Here is a 22820-nt window from a genome sequence, read left to right as displayed (position 1 = left end):
AAAATGACAAAACCATACTTACTGACAGGAAAGAGCACTTGAAGCACTGACTAATGACCAGTATATGGATTACTCTTCAACAAAAGGAAAACAAAAATCCTAACAGCTGGACCAAACTGAAAAAAGATTGAAATTGTTAAGGATTTCATCTTTCTTAGAGAGCCAATAAACACCCATGAAAGCAGGAGTCAAGAACTGACTACATCCTGCATTGGGCAAATCTGCAAAAGACCTCTGTAAAGTGTTAAAAAGCAAAGAAGGCATCATGAGGACTAAGGTGCAGGAAGGGTAAATTAAACTAGAGAACGGACAGGAATTAACTGGAAGGGAGAAGCAATATACAATAAAGTGGAAGTCGGTACAAAATGACCAGGACAAAGGAAGACACTAGGAAGAGCAAGAGAATTAAAAGACAATGGAGGTATATACTATTGCGTATACAATCTTGCAATAACAATAATAACAATAATCTATGAGAAGACACACAGACATGTAAGCTGCAAAGGTATGGGAAGATGAATGGGACTATCTCCATGATAATAGAGATTTGACAGAGGATATTACTATATATGTATTTCAATGTACTGCAAATATATTCATGAATATAGTAGAGCATGCAAGGACTAAGTTATGAAAATGCCTTTGCCTTCACAAAACAGTTTGAGGGTGTAAGTCACTGGGCTTAGGAGCTCAGGACCTTAGTCTAAGGCAGTGGTTCTCAGCCTTCCTAATGCCGTGACCCTTTAATACAGTTCCTCATGTTGTGGTGACCCCCAACCATAAAATTATTTTCATTGCTACTTCATAACTGTACGTTTGCTACTGTTATGAATCGGGCGACCCCTGTGAAAGGGTCATTCGAACATGAGTCCCTACTTCCATGACCCTGAGAAGAGATGTAAAGAGATGGTGTCAGCTACCACTGACAACCACTCTACAAGGAGGCCACCAAAGAAGGTCTGAGAAAAGTATGAACTAAAACTCAAAATCCCAAGAATAACCAGGCTTACACTGGTGGAACCCCCAGGACGAAGGCCTTTTGTTATCCTTTAATCCTGGAACTGAAATTGCATCCCTGGTTCAAGTTTTAGCCAAACAATAAAAATTTAAAAAGCATTGCCATAGAGTTGATTATGAAAATAGCAGGCCCGATACAGGGTCTCCTAGGCTACAAACCTTCCTGGGAGCAGACAGCCTCAACTTCTTCCTGAGGAGTGGCTAATGGGCTTGAACTGCAGTTCAAGCTTGAGTTCAACAGTCTGACATTGGCCTGACAGCACCACCAGACCCACCTTAGTCAAAAAATAGGCATGTCTGTAAGATGAACAACAGGGAGGTACACATTTCTCAGAACAGTCACTTGCATGAACTAAAAACGCAACATATGCCCAGGGATAAAGCCTGGAAAGCAAGAAGGTACAGGAACAAAGAGGATGAGTGGAAATAGTAATCATTGGAAGAAAATAGAAGAGTGCTGTTACAGTGGGGAAATCCAAGCGATGTCACAAATCACAATGTTCATGAATTGTTGAATGGAAAATCAATTTGCTCTGTACAAATTTTCACCCAGATAAAAAGTAAAGGGAAAAAAATCAACATATTAACATTGGGCTGTCAAAGACCACTTTAAACTATTAAAAAGCAAAGATTCCACCTTGATGACTTAAGTTCACTGATCTCAACCACAGTATTCTCAATGGCCTCATGTACATACGAAGGATGAAAGAGGAGTAAGGAAGATCAAAGAAGCAAACACTACGTTTGAATTAAGATGTTAGTGAAGAATACTGAATACTTCATGGACTCCTTGAGTGAACCAATCTCTTAATAGTACAGCCAGAACTCTTCAACAGTGAGGATGACAAGACTTTGTCTCACACACTTTGGACATGTTATCAGAAGTGACCAGTCCCTGGACAAAGGTAGCATGCTTGGTAACGGAGAGGGTCAGTGAAAAAGAGGAAGACCCTCAAAGAGATGGACTGACATGATGGCTGCAACAAGGGGCTCAAACACAGTAACAACCGTGAACACAGCGGTGCAGGACTGGGAAGTTCTGTTCTACTAGCACCTGTAAGAAGATGTGGGTGCAGTTTAACCTGTTCATCAGGTCGCAGCTTGCCGACTTCCTTTGGAGAAGCAACCAAGATGAACGGCTCTCTGGGGGCTGTCCATCCCCCTCTCTGCTTTCCCCTTCCCGTGGTGAGCCTCTCGAGATTTGAGCGAGCCTTGTGAGCTGTACAGCCACCTTTGGATCCCCATAGCCTTGCACACACTGGCCTGTGATCTTCCTGTATTCTGCATCATTGCATGTGGCTGTGAGAGTCTGAAGAGGGACTTAAGAACAAGTATTTATGAATTTGCTCTGGACTGGGATGGGATGTTTGCTTGATACATAATTACTTCTTGATATAAAGCTCTCTCATACACTATGTGAGTGTCACTGAATTTGTTTTCTCTAGTCAACCCAGCCTCACACACCCTCTTAAAATATGTGTCACCTTGGCTAGGCCATGACTCCCAGTAGTTTGGCAGTTAGGTAATGTAATGTAATGATGTAATTTGACAACTGCAAAATAATGTCATCATCTCCAAGATGTGATCTAATGTAATCAGTCAATCCGTTAAAAGGGGACTGAATGTAACATTTTTAATCAGGTTATACCCTGACTGAAAGGGGTATTCCCACCTAAGGTGTGGTTACATGACAAGAAAGGGAAGGAAATAGAAATGGAGCACAGAAGAGGAACCTTGGTACTACTAGGAAAGAAGATCCAGAACAAGTCTTTTGGACCCAAAGCTGTGAATCTCCTAGACCCAAGAGAAGATTTAGGCCAACCCTCATGGCGATCTCCAAGGGACTCCAAATCCACAGATGTTGAAAAGAACCTTTCCCGATCTAACAGTGACAGAAAGCCTTCCCCTACAAGTGGTGGCCTGAATTCACACTCCTAGTCTTCTACACTGTAAGAGAACAAATGTGTTTGTTAAGGCCACTCTGTTATAGCAGCACTATCAACAAAGAGATAAAACACACCTAACAACAAAGGTGCTTACCAAGAAGCCACGTGAAAATTCAGTTTTTACCCAGCTTACAAGATGAAGACTGATTTTAAGATATATTAAAACACAGCCTATGGTGGATTTGTGGTGGACGATTGAAGGCTTATGTGCATATACGAGAGGCAATAAATGAAATAACTGAATATAAACTATTTATAGAAAATAAATCAACAAAAATCATGTTTACTGGACTTTAAAACATTTACCTTCTGCTATGTTACATTTTTACCATAAAATGTATCCTATTTTCCCTGTATCAAAGATTTTATCGCAGTAGTGTTGACATGTTTGTGAACTTTCAATTCTTTTTAAATTCCATATTAAGAAAATAGTATCAAAGATTATATCGCAGTAGTGTTGACATGTTTGTGAACTTTCAATTCTTTTTAAATTCCATATTAAGAAAATAGTATAAAGTCATGGCCTAGCCAAGGTGACATATATTTTAAGGGGGGTGTGTGAGGCTGGGTTGACTAGAGAAACAAATTCAGTGACACTCACATAGGGAAATAAATCATATAGTGATAGAGCATAACTCCCATTTTGTGGTAGCACAGTAGTTACACATTGGGCCACTAGCCCCAAGGTCAGAAGTGCAAAACTACCAGCTGCTCCAAAGAAGAAACATAGGCTTTCCACTACAGTAATAGCTACAGGCTTAGAAAACCACAGGGGCAGTTGGACCGTGCAATGGCTATGCGTCAGAACTGACTCAATGGCAGTGAGAGAAACTGGTAAAGTCCAGAGCAGTTTATATATATCTTTTGGTTTTACAAAATCAAATATATTCATTACAAGTGGATATTTTTGCTATAAATATACTGTGCCTCTGCAAAATAACGCTGTTCATTTATCCTTCGATATTTTGTATTCATGATTATAAATTATACTCATGCTTTTCAAATAAACAATGACTTAGTTTCCAAATGTTTCATAAAAGTTTTAATTCTAAGAATACTTATTTCCAAGAATAGATTTTCAATCATAAATTCCATTTTAGAGACTTCAGAATCAAAATGCTAAAATAAAGGGTTTGTCACTAAACTGACAAAACAAAGCATTGGTGAGGCAAAAAATGCTAAACAAATATTTGTTTTCATTATTTCTTTTTTTTCCTCTCATTATTCCTAAACTAGAAATTTATTCAGGCAATGGTATTGATGATGGAACAATCTATTAGGACTAACATACCCAGGCCTAATTCTTTGCTTATTAATGTAACTAACACTTAGACAAAGTCACTAACTCCCTATAAAATGGGCAAACTGATCACCTATCTCCCATGATGGTAATCCAGATAAAATGAGAAGGAAGAGTATATAACATAAAAGCCCAAACTTTGGAAGGAAATATGTGCAAGTCATTATGTCTAATAAAGGATATACAATGAACTCTTAAGGGTCAATGATTAAAATAATCCAATTAGAAATGGGTGAAGGCCTTCCCGACACAACCGCTGAAGACAAAGAGGGTGAATAAGCAAATGTGGTGAAGAAAGCTGATGGTGCCCAGCTATCAAAAGATATAGCGTCTGGGGTCTTAAAAGCTTGAAGGTAAATAGGTGGCCATCTAGCTCAGAAGCAACAACGCCCACATGGAACAACATATCAACCTGTGTGTTCACGAGGTGTCGAATGGATCACTGAAGACAAATGGGTGCATAAGGAGAAAATGTGGTGAAGAAAGCTGATGGTGCCCGGCTATCAAAAAGTATAGCGTCTGGGGTCTTAAAGTCTTGAAGGTAATCAAGCGGCCATCAAGCTCAGAAGCAACAAAGCCCACATGGAAGAAGCACACCAGCCTATGCAACCACAAGGTATCGACGGGATCAGGTATAAGGCATCATCAGAACAAAAAATCTTACCACAGTGAATGATGAGGGGAGTGTACAGTGGAGACCCAAAGCCCATTAGTAGGCCACTGGAGATCCCCTTGCAGAGGGGTATCGGGGAGGACATGAGCTAGTCAGGGTGCGATGTAACAACGATGAAAAATACAACTTTCCCCTGGTTCCTAAATGTTTCCTCCCCGCTTCCACTACCATGACTCGAATTCGACCTTGTAAGTCTGGCTAGACCAGAGGATGTACACTGGTACAGATACGAACTGAAAATACAGGGAATCCAGGGCGGATGAGCCCTTCAGGACCAGTGGTGTGGGTGGCGAAACAGGGAGGGTAGAGGGAGAATGGGTAGGAAAGAGGGAACTGATTACAACGAACTATATGTGACCTCCTCCCTGGGGGACGGACAACCGAAAAGTGGGTGAAGGGAGACGTCGGACAGGGCAAGATATGACAAAATACCAATTTATAAACTATCAAGGGCTCATGAGGGAGGGGGAGCGGGGAGGGAGGGGGAAAATGAGGACCTAATGCCGGGGTTTAAGTGGAGAGAAAATGTTTTGAGAATGAAGAGGACAATGAATGTACAAATGCGCTTTATACAATTGATGTGTGTATGGATTGTGATAAGAGTTGTATGAGCCCCTAATAAAATGATTTTTAAAAAAAAACACAGAAAAAGAAATGGGTGAAGGATCTTAATAGACATTTCTCTAAATAAAATATTAAAATGGTCAGTAAACATATGAAAACATGCTCCATAGTCATCAGATGTCAAGAAGTCCAGGAAGGAAAAGTATGTTTGGAGTCTGATTATGGAAGCAATTGTACAATTATGTTTCGCATGGTTGAACTATCGAATGATATGACATATTAACTCCCAAGTTACAACAAATTTTTTAAAAAGGCATAGATCTAGGAATAGGTTTTGGGCTTGCACTAAATCCCAGTCCCACCTTAAGAACAATCAGTTCTTACATCGTGGCACTGATGGACACTCACATTCACGAAATGACCACTGAAGATAAGGGTGCTACAGCAAAGTGTGGTGCTAGCACATGGTGCCCAGCTATCAATCAGAATAGTGTCTGGGGTCTTAAAGGCTTATATTCACACAAGCAGCCATCTAAGCAAGGAGTTAACTAAGTCCCCACGGAAGAAGCACACCAGCTGTGTGATCCAGAGATGACAATTACAAAATTCTAATATGAGGAGAAAAGCATCAGAGCGAAAATTATGAACACCCAATTTGTGGTGGGCTATGTGGGACAGTGGGAGCCCAAACCCATCTAGTCAGACTAAGCCAGCCACAGGCAAGAGTCTCAAATAGCCTCACTATCAGGCAGAAACCACTGTAATCTTGATTATGCTGGAGCGAACTTGATACTTGGCCAGTGGACCACCCTATAGACGTGGCCTTAATAATTTGTTCAGGGTGCAAGTATCGCTCACTGGGTCCGTGACAGAAATTTCTTCCCTGACATTTTTAATGTTGTTGGGCGTCTTCCTTCTTACGCATTATTTTTGTCTTTATATCATTATGCTTTTATCCTTACCACCTTAGTGCGATTTTGTTTTTTACATTTTCGGTTGGGTCTCTCAACTGTGAAGCACAGGAGGAGTGGATGCATAATGATAATTACTGGCACAAGGAGATACAGGGAATACAGGGGGTAAGGGGTAGATGAGAGGTGGGGAAGGGGATTTCAGGAGTAAATGATGAAGATGGAAGGGGGAGGGAGCACTAAAACAAATTGTGATAGCATAATTCACCTTAAAGAAGATTTAACCATCTCTAAGGTGAGGGAGGGGGTACTCTTAAATTAATGTGAGGGTTATTATTCTTCTTGATATGATTGGACGATTGAACTACTGAATTATATGATATGTAAATTACTTGCAAAAAAAGTTAGTCATCAAAGAAATACAAACCAAAACCACAATGAAATACCACTCTACACTCACTAGGAGGGCTTCGCTCAAACATATAACAAGTGTGGAAAAATCGGAACCCTCATACACTGCTGGTAGGAAAGTAAAATAATGTGGTCACTTTGGAAAACAATTTGACAATTTCTGAAAGAGTTAAACATAGTCACCATTTTACGTAGCAATTCAATTCCTAGGAACATATCCAAGGAAAATATAAACACATATCCATCCAAACACCTGTACACAACTGCTGACAGTAGTATTGCTAGCAAGCAAAAGCTGAAAACAACTCAAATATCAAAGATGATGGGAAAACAAACTGTTATATTTGTGTGTGTGTCTCCATATAGGGAAATATTATTTAGTCATAAAAAAGAATAAAATACTGACATATGCTACAACCTGCCAGCATGAACAAGCCTTAAAAGCACCATGCTAAGTGAAAACCAGCAGTCACAACAAACTATATATTATATGATTCCATTTATATGACATGCCCAAAACAGATAAAGTCTATAAAGACTGAGGCACCCTGATGATGTCCGGTGTAAAGAAGTTCTGGGGCCTAATGGCTAACGGGTAAAGTCTTTTTGAAAGTATTCTAAACCTGATTGTGGAGAAGGAAGTACTACTGTGAATATACTAAACACTACTGAATTTTACACTTTACGTAAGCGAACAGTATGGAGTTATGGATTGAATCGTGTATCCTCAATATATGTCTATTGAAATCCTAACTATGGATTTGTAAATATGACCCTGCTTGGAAATAAGGGGTTTTCATTTTTCTTCAAGAATACAGGACAATTGCTGGGCTAATTATGAAAATATTTTAAGAAAACAGAAAATGGTTTGGTGAGAAAACGGGCTGAGCAAGTCGCACTGAGAAATTTGTTTCCATCACAGCACCACCTCTGCTCATTGTCTGAGGGCACCCCAACCACCCTGCAGCCCTGATCTTGCACCTTCCCAAGTCTTTTTGCTGCCCCAAATCAACATTTCAAAGGAACATGACTTGAGTCTCTTGAGGATGCCAAAGCAGCCATTCTGATGTGGTCGATATCAACGAGTGCGAATTCTTTGGGAATGGCTGGAGATGGAAACATGACTCTCAGAAGTATATACACCCAGATGGATTTTATGTCTAAAAACAATAGTTTCACTTTTTTCGTGTCTGATATTTTTGTGATTTTATAGCAAAACTTCTTAACTTGCCCTTGTATGCTCAAGTGCTCACTGGCTACTTTATACATATCTCTTGTGAACTTTTTATTCATATTTTTATTCATGTTTTGAACATCTTTCCAACAGTGGTTGATTATATTGTTTACTTCTTACATAGGTGTACAGAAACATTTAACAAGACTAATCTAGATTTCATTTACTCACTGTTAGAGATATTACATACCAACTCATTGAAGTCTGTTCCATCCTACTGAATTCAATTCAGAAGGCAGTAGACATGAGTACGGCAACCCCATAAACACATGTAGGCAAAGACCCAAACATACACAAACTACAGATCTGAAACTAATGTAGAGGATGATCATTACTCAGTAAATTTCTCTAGCTAGAATATAGCTGTTATTTTCTAAGCTATCTTTTTATCTCTAATTTTTGTAAACCAAGATAAGATACCCAAGCATTAAATTTAAAAAAGCAAAGCTGGACCACTTTTGATGCCTTTTTAAAATGTTAATAAATAAATATATGTTAAAAAAAAGTATTAGGAGAAAGTAAAAATGGGTGTTTAAAAAAGATCTCTGAATTAACAATAATATGGTAAACTCCCAAATGTCTCATTATAAACATATACCTTGTGAATCCTCCGTATTAAGACAGAAGCAAAAAATCGCAATGTAATTCTCAGCTCATCAACAAAAGATTCATCATCTGTTACATCCCTTCAATTGAGGAGAAAAACAAACATTTAGAAGCTTAGGGACCTATATAGCTTCACCTTTTAAAAGCCAAGAGAAGTCTAGAACTTCCTTTTTCCTATTTACTTAAGCGATTTTTCTATTTATACAAAAATAATACATTTCACCGAAAATTGAAAGAAAAAAAATGTATAAGGAAAAAGATAAACCCTTCTCACAATTTATACACCAAAACGTAATCACTATTAAATGTTAATATGTATTTTTTCCAGGTAAACACATTGTACAGTTATATTTCTTAAGTACTAATGTTTTTTTCTGAAGTATCAATCATCAAAGAAATCGAACAAAGAAAAATTTGAAGAAACAGAATTAAATTATTATGAATTTTAATGTTTTAAATATTTATATAAATTAATAATAGAAGCTAATTCTGAAAGTCAAAACACACGTGTTCTATTTGGGGGAAGAAGCCTAAAACTCAAGCATTTTTAAATAGAAAACTGGACAATCCTCTTCTGAGAAGCTATAGTTCATTGTCCTGACTTAATTTTAAGGTCACTGGAAAAAGTAAGAACACTTCTCTATCTAATCAAGACAAGAAATAAGAGTGATATCCTGAACTTAAAGTTGGTCTCACTCAAAACTTACTGCTATCGAGTTATTGCAACTCACAGAGGTCCTATAAGGACAGAGTGGAACGGCCCTTGTGGGGTTTTGAGGTTGCAAAGATTTACGGGAGTACAAAGCCTCATCTTTCTCCCACTGAGCAGCTGGTGGTTTCAAACTTGCAGTTAGCAGCCCAATACATAACCCAACGCCAAGTCCCTCAGCAGACAAGGAAGATAATTATATTAGCAATGCTTTCCACTATTTATCCCAGAGAAGGGGATATTATTACCGTTTCAATAGCTATATGAAAGAGAACACACACACTTTGACATCTACAAATATAGCATGACTTATTTTCTGAAGACCCATAATGTGTCAGGGTGGAAGACAACTCTTTACAAAAGGATTCATTTTACAAAAGGCCTCATCATCAACTTTATTTAAACAGCAAACAGCCCATATTTAAGATAGAATCCAATATAAAACAATCAATACTTTTTACAAAAATGTGATATATAAAAATTGTAGGTTTAAGTTTTGATTTGGCATATCCTAGATGAACTCAAATGGTTTAATTTTTCTTAGTTAAAAAATTCAAAATATATCAAATTAATTTAAAACTAAGGTAAGTATCATGAGATCTTCTACATTCTAAGTCAGGTAGGTTTTAAGTGCCCAGTTATTTAACTATGCACGCATATTTATTGCAGGAAACACATATAATATACTTCAAAATGTTCATGGAAGAATTCTACTACCTTTTAATTCCATTTTTCCATGTACTTCCCAAAGCACCCTTCTACTAATTTACTAAATGATTTTTAAGCTGGCTCTTTGATCCTCATGCTAAATTTTTGAGGGATATATTTTCTACATCCTGTGAGGCCCGCACACCTAGTACTTATACAGTAGTTACCAAAAACAAAGTTACTTTAGAAAAATATACCAACAAAATGCTATGAGAATTACTTTTCAGTTTAATAAAGCATCTAAACATAGATTCCTCTTCTGTAAAGGTAGTTGTTTCAAAAGTGGAAAAAATGTATTTAGGAATGACAATAAATTTTACAAGTTACTTTTTTTCCAAAAGATAACTCTGGGTATAGATTTTTTTTCCTTTGCTTTCATTTAGTGGTTACATCAGCAATTCTGAACCAGGGGTGATTTTTCTTCCCTGGTCCCTCCAGGGAATATTTCACAATATCTGCAACTATTTGGGGTGGGGTGGGAGAGGGTAGATTCTGGCATCTACTGAAGTGCTATTGACATCTAGCAGAAACAAGTTTCAAATGCTGTTAAATACCCTATAATTTATAGTGCAATGCCCTAGAGCAGAAAATTATTTGTCCCAAAATGTCAGTAGTACCAAGGTTGGAAAAACATCAGTCGACATGTAAAAGACAACATTAGCACACAGAGTTCTGATAGTATAACTAAAGAAAAAAGATAGAAAAAGCATACCTGTACCATGGATATACAAAGTTTTCCAACACTAATTCCAGAACCTGCATAAAAAATAGTTTTAAAGGAAAACATATATATATTAATAAACTAATCTTAGAAAAATGAATTGTACTGTTTAGTAACACATAATACTGAGAACCAATTTTAATATTCAAATAGTGACTGTTAATATCATTCTGTCATATGACAAAACACTTATGTCAAACTTATGAGAAATCCATTAAAAATTCTAAAACATTATAAAATGTCGGGGGTTTAAATGGAGAGAAAATGTTTTGAGAAACGATGTACAAATGCGCTTTACACAATTGATGTGTGTATGGATTGGGATAACAGTTGTATGAGCCCCTAATAAAATGTTAAAAAAGAAAAAAAAATAAATAAATAAACATTATTAAAAAAGCCCTCAAATTTCCAAAAATTTCTATAGTCAAATAAAACACATAAATTGTTCCTGAGTTTGCAGTTTTACTGAACCAAAAATAAAGTCCTATATAAAAAGGAAATAATTGTCCGATCTTTTTACATTCTTAACACTCTTTCTAAGGCAGTGTTTCCAAAATAAAAAGAAAAGTATCAGGTCACCAAAAAATTTTTTTAAGGTGCCATCAAACCAATTCCAATTCATAGAAATCACAAAAGGAGTCCTGGTGGTGATGTCTGCTAAGCACTGGATTGCTAAGCACCATGTCAACAGTTCAAATCCACCAGCAACTACTCGGGAGAAAGAGGCTGTGAGCTCCAGTAAAGATTTATAGCCTCAGAAACCCTATATATAAGGTCACTAGGAGTCAAATGGACTCCATGACAGGGGGTTAGGCTGTTTTGTCTTGTTTTGTTTTTTACATAAGAGTAGAACTTGCTCATTAGGTAACCCAGGTTATAATCTCATTAGGAGCAGGCAGCCATTTCTTTCTTCCACAGAGCAACTGGTAGATAAGAACCACAGACTTTTTGGTAGGATTCACACCAGGTAGGCACAGAGGATTAACCATTAGAAAACATAATCAATGTATCAATAAATAAAACAAATAAAAGAATCACATGATCATATCAATTGTTGCAGAAAATGTACATGACAAAAATCCAACACTCATTCCTAGTGAAAATTCTGAGCAAGATAGGAATAGAAGGGAAGTTCTTCAATATAATTACACATATATACAAAACAAATGGTCAACATCAGTCTCAACAAAGAGAGCTTGAAAGCATTCCGCTTGAAAAATATGTCCTTTATCACCTCTCCTATTCAATATTTTACTGGAAGTCTTTTAAACTAAAGCAATAAGGCAGGAAAGGGAAATAAAAACCATCCACATTGGTAAGGAAGAAGTAAGACTGTCTATGTGCAGATAGTATACTTCTATACATAGAAAATCCCAGAGACTCAGCAAGAAAGCTATTGGAACTAATAAGAAGATTCATCAAAGTGGCAGGTACAAGAACAATATAGAAAGAAGGTGGGCGGGGGGGGCATATCCTTCTACACCAAGAAATAGAACTCTGAAAAGAAATAAGGCAGATACTTCCCTACCCCCCCCCCCCAAAAAGTTTAGGTATAATTCTAACCAGAGATACAAAAAATATAAAGAAAACTACAAAACACTACTGCAAGAACAAAGAGACCTACAGAAATGGAAGAACATAACATGCTCATGGATAGGATGACAGCATTGTGAAATTGTCCATATTACCCAAAGTAATTTATAGATATTAGGCAATCTTAATCACCATTCTTTAAAGAGACAAAAAAGCTAGCCACTAATTTTATGGAAAAGAGACCCCCAGATAAGCAAAGCACTAGCAAAGAAAAACAAAGCAGAAGGCTGCCTACTGTCCAATCTTAAACCTACTATACAGCACGATAATGAAAACAGCTCGGTACCGGCACAATGACAGAAATACACACCAATAGAATAGAAGTGAGAACCTGGAATAAATGCACCTATCTTGAGAGCTTTTTTGAGGGATTCAAATCATGTTTCTTTGAAATACTCTTTGAGTTTGAGGATTCAATCATCCTACTTAGCCTCAAAAAATGAGCATTCATATTGTCATGATGAAAAAAATTGCCAGGTCTGTCTAAATAAGATAGGCTGGATGAACAATCTGGAGGAGAAAACAAGACCAACAGTTCCGGGGGGGAAATGAGAGGGGAAGGTAGGAGGAAAGGTAGTGGTGTTAACAAACCCAAGGACATGGGAAAAACAAGTGATCTAAATTGGTGGCCAGGAGGGTGTAGGAGGCCTGGTAGGGCATGATCAAGGGTAAGGTTAACAAGAGGAATTGCTGAAACCCTGATGGGGACTGAGCATGATAGTGGGACAGGAGGAAAGTCAAAGGAAATAGAGGAAAGAGCTAGGAGGCAAAGGGCATTTACAGAGGTCTAGATAAAGACATGTACATATGCAAATACATTTATATATGAGGATGGGGAAATAGATCTACGTTCATAAATTTATAGGTTTAGTATTAAGGTAGCAGAAGGACATTGGGCCTCTACTCAAGTACTCCCTCAACGCAAGAATACTTTCTTCTATTAAATTGCCATTCTATGATGCTCACTGACACAACCACTGAAGACAAATGGGTGCATAAGCAAATGTGGAGAAGAAAGCTGATGGTGCCAGGCTATCAAAAGATATAGCGTCTGGGGTCTTAAAGGCTTGAAGGTAAACAAGCGGCCATCTAGCTCAGAAGCAACAAAGCCCACATGGAAGAAGCACACCAACCTGTGCAATCATGAGGTGTCAAAGGGATCAGGAATAAGACATCATCAGAGCAAAAAATCATACCACTGTGAATGAGGGGGGAAGTACAGAGTGGAGACCCAAAGCCCATTTGTAGACCACTGGACATCCCCTTACAGAAGGGTCTCAGGGAGGAGACGAGCCAGTCAGGGTGCGATATAGCAATGATGAAAAATACAACTTTCCTCTGGTTCCTAAATGCTTCCTCCCCCTCACCTCCCACTATCATGATCCCAATCCTACCTTGCAGGTCTGGCTGGACTGGAGGGTGTACACTGGTGCATATGGGGGTTGGGGGCGCAGGGAGTCCAGGGAGGCTGATCCCTTCAGGACCAGTGGTGTGAGTGGCGATACTGGGAGGGTAAAGGGAAGATGGGTTGGAAAGGGGGAACCGATTACAGGGATCTACCTGTGACCTCCTCCCTCAGGGATGGACAACAGAAAAGTGGGTGAAGGGAGACGTTAGACGGGGCAAGATATGACAAAATAATAATTTATAAATTATCAAGGGCTCATGAGGGAGAGGGCAGCAGGGAGAGAGGGGAAAAAATGAGGAGCTGATGCCAGGCGCTTAAGTGGAGAGCAAATGTTTTGAGAATGATGAGGGCAATGAATGTACAAATGTACTTTTTACACAATTGATGTATGTGTGGGTTGTGATAAGAGTTGTATGAGCCCCTAATACAACGATAAAAAACAACAACATAACAACTGTGAAGATGGCACTTCCCGGACAGGGCAGTGTTTTATTCTGTTGTACGAGGGGTCGATGTGAGTTCGAACTGATTTCGCTTCACAACCAACAACCACAACATAGTTGTAAATTGCTTAATGTAATATTTCTCAGATTATATCAACAACAAAATTGTTTGGAACATTTTAAATATACTGAATCAAACATTATTAATAACTGAGTGGGGAAAAAAAGAAAAAATTTGCTTTGTGCAACACTCCTGGTGTTTTTCTCGCCAATGCAGTTTTTGATTTTCTGAAAACTTCATGATAAATCACAACAAACATCCTGTGTCCTTCAAGAAAATCCAACAATATTATCCCTTTGGAATCCCCAAAAGCTAACCTTCTGAGCTAGAATTTAATTGGCCCAATAGATCCCTGCTGAAATCATTGCTTTGAATAGACCTCTTTTTATAGGTGCCCTAGGGAGACTAAGACAAGCATATTACTGAGAGAACTTGTCTGCAGCCATCCACTGACCATGGAGATGTTTAAACATAATTTGTTTGGAATAAACTCATATATGCAAGAACTGGACATCTGGGATCAATACTTACTTACCCTTGTAAACTCCAGAGAACATAAAGAAGTTTCATTATCTTTTCATTCCATTTTCGCATGAACCTTTTAAAGCCATCTCATAGCAGCATGTGCTACTGTATCTATCCATGCATACAGCAGAGCATACAAAGGGTAAAGTTATTACAACTTCTTAACCACAATCAAACACCTTGGGTGGCTGAGTCACTGGACGTGGTGGCATAGGATCACCATCTCAAGGAAGAGCTAAGTCCATTGGCATGACATAGTCCATAAAGATAATGATCTACACTCTACTTTGTTGCATAGAAGGCAGACATCTTAAAAGCTTTCAAGCAGCCACCTAAAATGTAACTATTGGTCTCTTCTTGCCCAGAACAAAGAAGAATGGGGGGAAAAAATCAAAGATATACAGCAACAAATGTGTCAAAGGACTAATGAACCAGGAATACTACATCCTCCACTACCCTGAGACCAAAAGAACGAGAGGTGCCAGGTTACCCCTATCCACCACTCTGATTCAGGATCACAGTACAACGACTTGAAAAAATTGAGAGAAAAATGTAGAACAAAACTCAAAATCATAAAAAAAAAACACAAAACACCAGACTTGAAGACAGCAATGGAGTCTCCGATACTACGGCCTTTAGACTCCCTTAAACTCTGGGAATGAACCCACCCAGGGATCCTAGCTTGCAGTCAAACAATGGAAAGGTGTGCTCAGTGAACAATGCCCTGAAGAACGTACTCTTCAAATATCAACGACAGAACCCAAAGAGGAGCGTTTACCCTAAAACAACGCTCAGACGATCATAAAGAGAGATCAGGAAACCCAGGAGAAAGCGGGACTGCAGCTAATGTCACAAAACAAAATGTGTGAAAATTGGCAAATGTAAAACTACTTTTCTCAGTAAACTTCAAAGCAAATTACAATTGATTAAAATAAACAAATTTTTAATGGAAAAAAGAAAAAGGCCAAAGCCCTGAATAGCATTTTGTTCAGCTAATCCTTAGGCAAAGAAAGACACAAAATAGGAAAAATGAACAATTAAGCAATATTCAAATGGCTAATGCTATTTTTCAACTAATTAGCAGTAATCTTAATTCGCTGCAAGTGAACCAGCTACCTAGAATACAAAGGGCTTCAAAAAATTCATGGGAAACAGAAAAAGTTCATAGAATTTTTCCTCTAAACCTTTTAAAGGAGCGATTCTCAATCTATGGGTCGTGACCCCTTTAGGGTCAAAGGACCCTTTCACAGGGGTCACCTGATTCATAACGGTAGCAAAATTACAGTTATGAAGTAGCAACAAAAATAATTTTATGGTTGGGGGTCACCACAACATGAGGAACTGTGTTAAAGAAGGGTCTCGGCATCAGGAAGATTGAGAACCACTGTTTTAAAGCTACATGACCCCATGTTTGGTGCTGGAGGAAATGAAATCGCAGCCCCTCCCTTCAAGGACTTGACTGGTTTCCCAGAAATGATGGAGAAGACAAATTGCTAACACAACTGATAAGTTACCAAAAATGTATCCATAAAATATGATGAAGGAAATGATAAGAACATGCTTTGAATTCCTGTATTAGATAGCAATTGTAAAACTCAATCCCATCCCTGCCACAAGAGCAGTGAATTATTTACTGTGGCTCTTCTAGCCAGTCTCTTAACTCCTATCAAATGACTTTTCCCTGCATGGGTCAGAGAAGAAAAGGAGGGAAAGATACTGACTGGATCACCAGTGAGTAACTGCAAACAGGATTCTCCAGAGTGGCATCCTGCTGTGTATAAAATGAATCCTCTGAGAAGCAGGTGGGATCTCATTACCAGCAAGAGCCAGGAGTAGAGCCCATCCTCTGGCCCTGAGATCCCTGTGCAGTGAACCTCCTGGATCCAGATGACCGCTATACCATCAGAGTATAGCGGGGAAGCAGCAGAACCGGGAGCCAGAGCATGGAAGAGAGTGATGGACTTCCCAACCCACGAAGCAAGTTGAGTGCTTTTGTGCAGGAGGCTGGTTTGCAGAGTGGGGTGCCTCTGGCACTTAATTGGGGAAGTTAGACTTGTTAACCCACAGGATAGCCCGAGTGCCTTTAGCCTGAGACTTACTGGAATGGGATGCCTCTGGGCACTTCAGGGAGATGGGTTTGCTGACCTACAGAGCTTGAGCTGAATGCCTTTGGGTTGAGGCTTCCAGCAGAGTGGCATGCTCCTTTGGGCATTTATTAGCAGATCTGATAAATGTCCCGGTAAACAAATACCCTGAGCTTTTCTCACTGGTATTACAATTTGTTAACTTCTTTAATCATGAATTTGTCTCTGAGCTCTGCTTAGCAATTGCAATGGATAGTAGAACATAGAGAAGTAAACGAGAATACTAATTAAGTCAGCATACCTGCTTACCTTACCTCTTAGCTGTGTAAAAAGGTCATCATAATTCAGCAAGAATTATTATAATTTGCTGCATTTCCAAACATTCCTTTGGAATAGCAAAATGGTAATTTCTACAGCCTAATCATAAGAAGGCAAGCATGCCATCTAAAATTTTTAGCATATCATTTGTGTCTTCAATGTGGTGGCACATATTAAGTGGTCCCATGACTAAATAATTAAATAGAAACATCTTGAAAAATTTGGGTATGTAAAAAAAAATTGGGGTATGTTTGGTAATACTTATTATCAATTACCTCTGAAAGAGATGCATCAACCTTGGATGAAATTTTCAGGTCTAGCCATGGCTGATAGTTTTCAAGCAATAAGGAAGGCCTAAAGAAATCATAACATTAGATCACTTGAAATCCAAAATGTTAATTAGAAAGATCAGCAAATTAAGAATCATGAACTTACCTATGTCGTTTACATTTCACTTTACCACAAACAGCACAGCTATGACCTTGGGGAAATAATTCCTGGATTCCTAACTGCTAAAAAAAGAAGAAAAACAACAATTGCCTATTCAAATATGATTCTTTTCAAAGAGAATCAAGTTTCAAAATATTCTTAATGTATGATTTCAGAGGTCATAATGTTTTTTGTTTTGTTTGCTTTAACACTGACACCATTCTCTGTAATAATACTTCTTTAAACTTAAATTCTTACTAACAGAAATAATGCCTACTGAAATGCTTCCTATCATTTAAGTCAAATTTCTCAGCTTAAAATTAAAGTCCATTTTTACAACCTTTCATAAGTAAAAAAATATGATCAGTACTTTTAAATGATTCTCTACAACAAATAACACACAGGAAAATTTTTTCTACTTTTCTAAAACCTTGACTTCAGGATGGGGAAAATATGTGATCACTAGGATGGCTCCTCACCAAACATGGGGTACCACTTTCCATTGGTGTTTCTCCTGAAGCAGTAAAACCAACAAATCTGAACAAAGGGACTGCAGCAATTTGAAGAATTATCACTTTAAGACTTTAAGATATCTCACTATATGCTAATCTATTTACTATTAGGGACCTTTGCTTTATTGAGAAAGATGCAATGCACTGTTACCTTTATCAAATTTCAAAAATACAAATACATTCTTTAAACAACCTATTTCAGAAACTCATGACTGTTTCTATGGAACACAAAGGCATTACTTAAAATAGCTGTCTGTGGCTGTGCCTTAAAATCACCTTCAAAGATTTAAACAAGGACTGATTACAAGGGCCTAACTCAAAACTAAGGAGCTCTGGCGGCATAGTGGTTAAGAGTACGGCTTCTCAGCCAAAGGTCACCTGTTCAAACTTATCAGCAATCTTCTGGAAAAGGATGTGAAAATCTACTTCCATAAAGATTTACAGCCTTGAAAAGGACATATGATTCTGTCCTAGAGCATCCCCATGAGTTGGAATCAACAGGAAAACAATAGAGGAACTAACAATTCAATCAAAATTTAGTGGTGTGGCCCACACATTTATTTTTAAAGATTTCAAGGTGATTCTACTAGAACCTTGGGAACCTACTATAAGATCTTGCCCTACAAGTAATATACTTGTATACTTGTCACACAAGTAATACACAACGGAGGTGACCGTAAAATTGCAGATCACATCTCTTTTAAGAATTTTCTGTTTTCCTTTTTTTGTTTCCACCTAGAACTGCATATCTTACAAACATATACACATGTAAGCTCGACTTTGAAAGTTTTCTGATTGATTTCATGTCTTCCATTATTAAGTAAATGTATTTGGGCTTTTAAAAGTCACTGGTTTAACATGCTTTCAAGAATAAGTATTATATAGAGTCATACACAGTCTATTTTGAAAATAAGAGCACATAAGTTTTACCTTGGGTTTGTATTTTATTGTGAAGAGTATATTTGGTAGGAGAGAATTAGGTCCTAATGAGCAGTAGAATGTGACGACTCCAGCAACAAATGACCAAAAAATCATTAAAACATGAAGATACCTTAGGAATAAATAAAGTCATTATTAGCACCCCAAAAAAGAGAGTAACACCGTATCTTTTCCATGATAAAACAAATTATTAAGTACATAATACATCAGAGTGAAGCAATTTTTTCAAATCATGATAAATCTTTTGTATTATTTTTAGATAAAAGCATTAATGTATGCTATGAAATATATATTTTATTTAAACTGTAAGAAAAAGTATAATTCTCTATTTCATATTTTGATAGCCATGTTGTTATGTCTAACTAGCTTACACTTTATTTTTTTACAATACCTTCTGATATTTACAGTATACATACCCTACCAAAATTGGTCACTAGTGTCATTAAATAAAAAAATTTTCCTGAGTGCCTAATATGTACACCCAGGCGGTGCAGTGGTTTAAGCAGTAGGCTGTTAATGAAAAGGTCAACAGTTCAAACCCATCAGCCACTCCAGAGGAGAAAGATCTAGCAATCGGCTTCCTTAAAGATTTATAGCCATTGCTTCTTGGCCTTTTGGCTAAGATCAAGTGTAGTATTTGTTCTTATCAGTTTAATATCTGATACGTCTCTATCCGAGGACAATATATTAAACGGATTTTTGGAGCAGGGAGATGGAATAGGAGCTTGCTCCGTCCACTCCACACATCGACCTGGTATTGCAGTACTTCCAGGAATAGTGCACCCCTTTTAGGGGATAATTCCTTCAGTTTCTAAATTCAGACTTTGTGGTACTTGTCTTTAATAAAGTCATTTACAATTCTTAAAAAAAAAAAAGATTTATAGCCATGGAAACTGTATGGGTAAAATCTATTGTCCTTATAGAGTCTCTAATGAGAGAAAGATGAAGCTTTCTACTCCATAAAGATTTACAATCTCCCGAAACCACGGGGACAGTTCTACTCTATCTTTTGGGGCTGCTATGAGTCGGAAACAAGCAGTGGCAGTGAGTGAGTGAAGGTCACTATAAGCTGGAGCAGACATGCAAGCAATGTGTCATTATGTGCTAAACTTTAAAAATATTGTAGGAAATAGCACCGCCAGAGCCTCTATCCTCATGGAAAATACTGTACATGAGGTCACAACAGTGATTTTTTTTCTTCTTCAAAAAAGAGCATTTTCTTTGGTTTTTAATCATTTTATTGGGGGCTCATACAACTCTTATCACAATCCCTACATACGTCAATTGTGTAAAGCACATTTGTATATTTGTTACCCTCATCATCCTCAAAACATTTGATTTCCACTTAGGCTATTGGAATCAGTTCCTCATATTTTCCCCTCCCTTCCCGCTTCCCGCTCCGTCATTAACCCTTGATAATTTATAAATTATTATTATTTTAGCATATCTTACACTGTCCGACGTCTCCCTTCACCCACTTTACTGTTATCTATCCCCCAGGGAGGAGGTTATAAGTAGATCCTTGTCATCCGTTTCAATGCGAGCATAATCAGGTTTCTACACATGATCCTACAGATGATGCATGCACAGAAAGCAAATCACGTGCCATTGAGTCAATTCTGACTTATGGTGACGGTGTTACTTAGAGCTAGCTGTGTTCTGTAAGGTGTTTTTAAAACAGTTTTACTGACATATAATTCATATATCATAGAACTCAATATTTATGCATATTAAAAAGAGTTGTACATTCATCACCCCAATAAATTTTAAACATTTTCTTCATATTTATATCCATTATTAGCTCCTCATTCCACCCCCACCTCCCCTGTCATAACCCTAAGAAATTAGTAATCTAGTTGCTGTCTACAAATCTACCAATCCTGAGTTTCATATAAAGAAAATAATTCAAGTAAAAAGAAAAACAGCAACTAAACAGAATAGAACACGGAAGAGCCTCAATCCAAAAGCTAGCTGAATGTAATAAAAACCAGATCAAGTTGAAAATGGGTTAAAAGAAAAAAGAAGGAAAAAAAGGTAAGATGTTACAATTTGCGCCAACAATATCTGTAGTTATCTGCATTTCGATGCACTCTGTCTGGAGGCAAATCTATTCATATCCTTAGTCAATGGGTCTTGGGAATTCAATGGACTTAGTCCCTGTGGAGTTCTGTAAATGGATTTGGGGCTTTCACCATCTTCCACAGCTTTCTGTACACAGAGTGCACAAAATTTAAACTCTAATACGTCTCCTTTTCTGATCTTGGATTTTATTGTTAATCCTTTGATTACGCTGGTTAGTTCAGAGTTAGCTGACCCCTCACTTAGATGAGTCCCTTGTTTTAAGACAAGCTCCCAGATGCTATTCTTTCTGATGTCCAGTCACCATCTGATTTCTTCACCACACTTTGCTTTAGGACCCACATCTTTAGTGATGTCTTCACGAAGGCCTATCATAAGAACTAATTTTTCTTTGACTAGAGCTTACTATTAAATGCGAGTTCGAAATCCATTGATGTAGCTATAGTTTACATATGTCCCTGGTCCACTTTAGAGATAGCACTACCATTTTATTGGGAAACATTATAAATAATCCCCACAGAGCATATGGTAATTCTACTCATAGTATTGTTAATTTAGCCAATGGTATAGAATTGAAAATAGTGAGAAAAGGAAAGTATTCGTTTTAAACTAAAAGACACGAATTGTTGACTTCTGCAGATTAAAAACGGAAGTGACTGAGCATTATTTCTGCCAACAATGAGGGCTGGAGAGAGGACCCAACCTCTAGTGATGCTCATTCACTAAAGCAGAACGATGCCTGCTGGACGAAGACATGTCTCTGAACTTACGTTCAAAGAAAGTACCACCTCAGGTAACGCCCTTCACCCAAAGCCAGAAAAACAGAAGAGTCTTTTTCAGAGAGCAGAATCCCCGTTGGAAAACGCGCAGAGTAGGTAAGAGTAAGGGACCGGGCAGTGAGAAGGAGGCAGAGGAGTTCCAACAACAGAGAAAACCACTCGGGTTAAGAACCAAGCAACGTTAGTTTTCCCAACAAGCAAAGTAAATGCAGGCATGTGTGTTCTTACTACAGACAATCTACAGTGAGCAATTTAATTTTTTTTCCACATCCATGATTTTGTTTTTAGGTATGGCTAGCATCTCTCTCTCTCTCCGCCAAACCCACAACACCTGACTACAAATCAAAGCCTCTTTTCAATCTACAGTCCCTGTGAAGGACACAGCACCTACCCATTTACCATTCAGGTGACCACTAGTTCCTAATGCTTGCTTACTAATCTCTAGTGAACAGTTGTGTCCGCTCTTCACCACATCAAAGAGACCCATGAGAAGTTATTCACAACAAATAAGTAAATTAGCATTAGCAAGCCTATGCATAGCTTCCTTATTGGGAACACCCCACCCCACCCCGCCCCCGCCCCATCACAGCATAGTTCAAGGAAGAAGTGCTCTTGAGATGAATCTTCAAAAAAGAAGGAAAGACAAATGACTTCGTGACATTATGTGAAGAAGTCCCAATACAAGCAATCCTTGCACGGCACAATTCAAATATGCATGCATTTTGGTTACCATGGCTTTATTAAATAATACCAGCCATTCAACAACACGGTTCAAATTTCACCCTGTCAGCAATCAGTCACTCCACACCTGTTATTCAGTTCACACACAGACAGCAAAGTCTGCCAGTGC

At 38.0% G+C, this 22820-nt stretch overlaps 1 protein-coding gene and 1 non-coding gene across 5 annotated transcripts in view; one reads left to right on the top strand and one right to left on the bottom strand.

Moving 5' to 3' along the window:
- The window catches only part of SNX14 (sorting nexin 14), a 98175-nt gene that overhangs the window by 51974 nt on the left and 23381 nt on the right, over positions 1–22820 (bottom strand). For 2 of the 4 annotated variants that reach the window (XM_004696275.4, XM_004696276.2), the window contains exons 2-6: positions 19104–19224; positions 17668–17744; positions 17508–17586; positions 10792–10835; positions 8655–8742 (exon numbers count right to left, since the gene is read on the bottom strand). In XM_004696275.4, coding sequence (XP_004696332.1) covers positions 8655–8742; positions 10792–10835; positions 17508–17586; positions 17668–17744; positions 19104–19224 — 409 coding nt within the window. The remainder of the gene's footprint in view (positions 1–8654; positions 8743–10791; positions 10836–17507; positions 17587–17667; positions 17745–19103; positions 19225–22820) is intronic. The other 2 variants (XM_030886709.2, XM_030886710.2) reach the window with 1 other exon arrangement.
- On the top strand, positions 19711–19900 carry LOC115871171. Its single transcript, XR_004047143.1, has one exon. It is a non-coding gene; the product is annotated as a U2 spliceosomal RNA (small nuclear RNA).

Source organism: Echinops telfairi, unplaced genomic scaffold (assembly GCF_000313985.2).
Source record: "Echinops telfairi isolate 266 unplaced genomic scaffold, ASM31398v2 ScPeMD7_3533;HRSCAF=4204_0, whole genome shotgun sequence".
NCBI classification, from domain to species: domain Eukaryota; kingdom Metazoa; phylum Chordata; class Mammalia; order Afrosoricida; family Tenrecidae; genus Echinops; species Echinops telfairi.
This window is presented reverse-complemented; position numbering and strand designations above follow the sequence as displayed.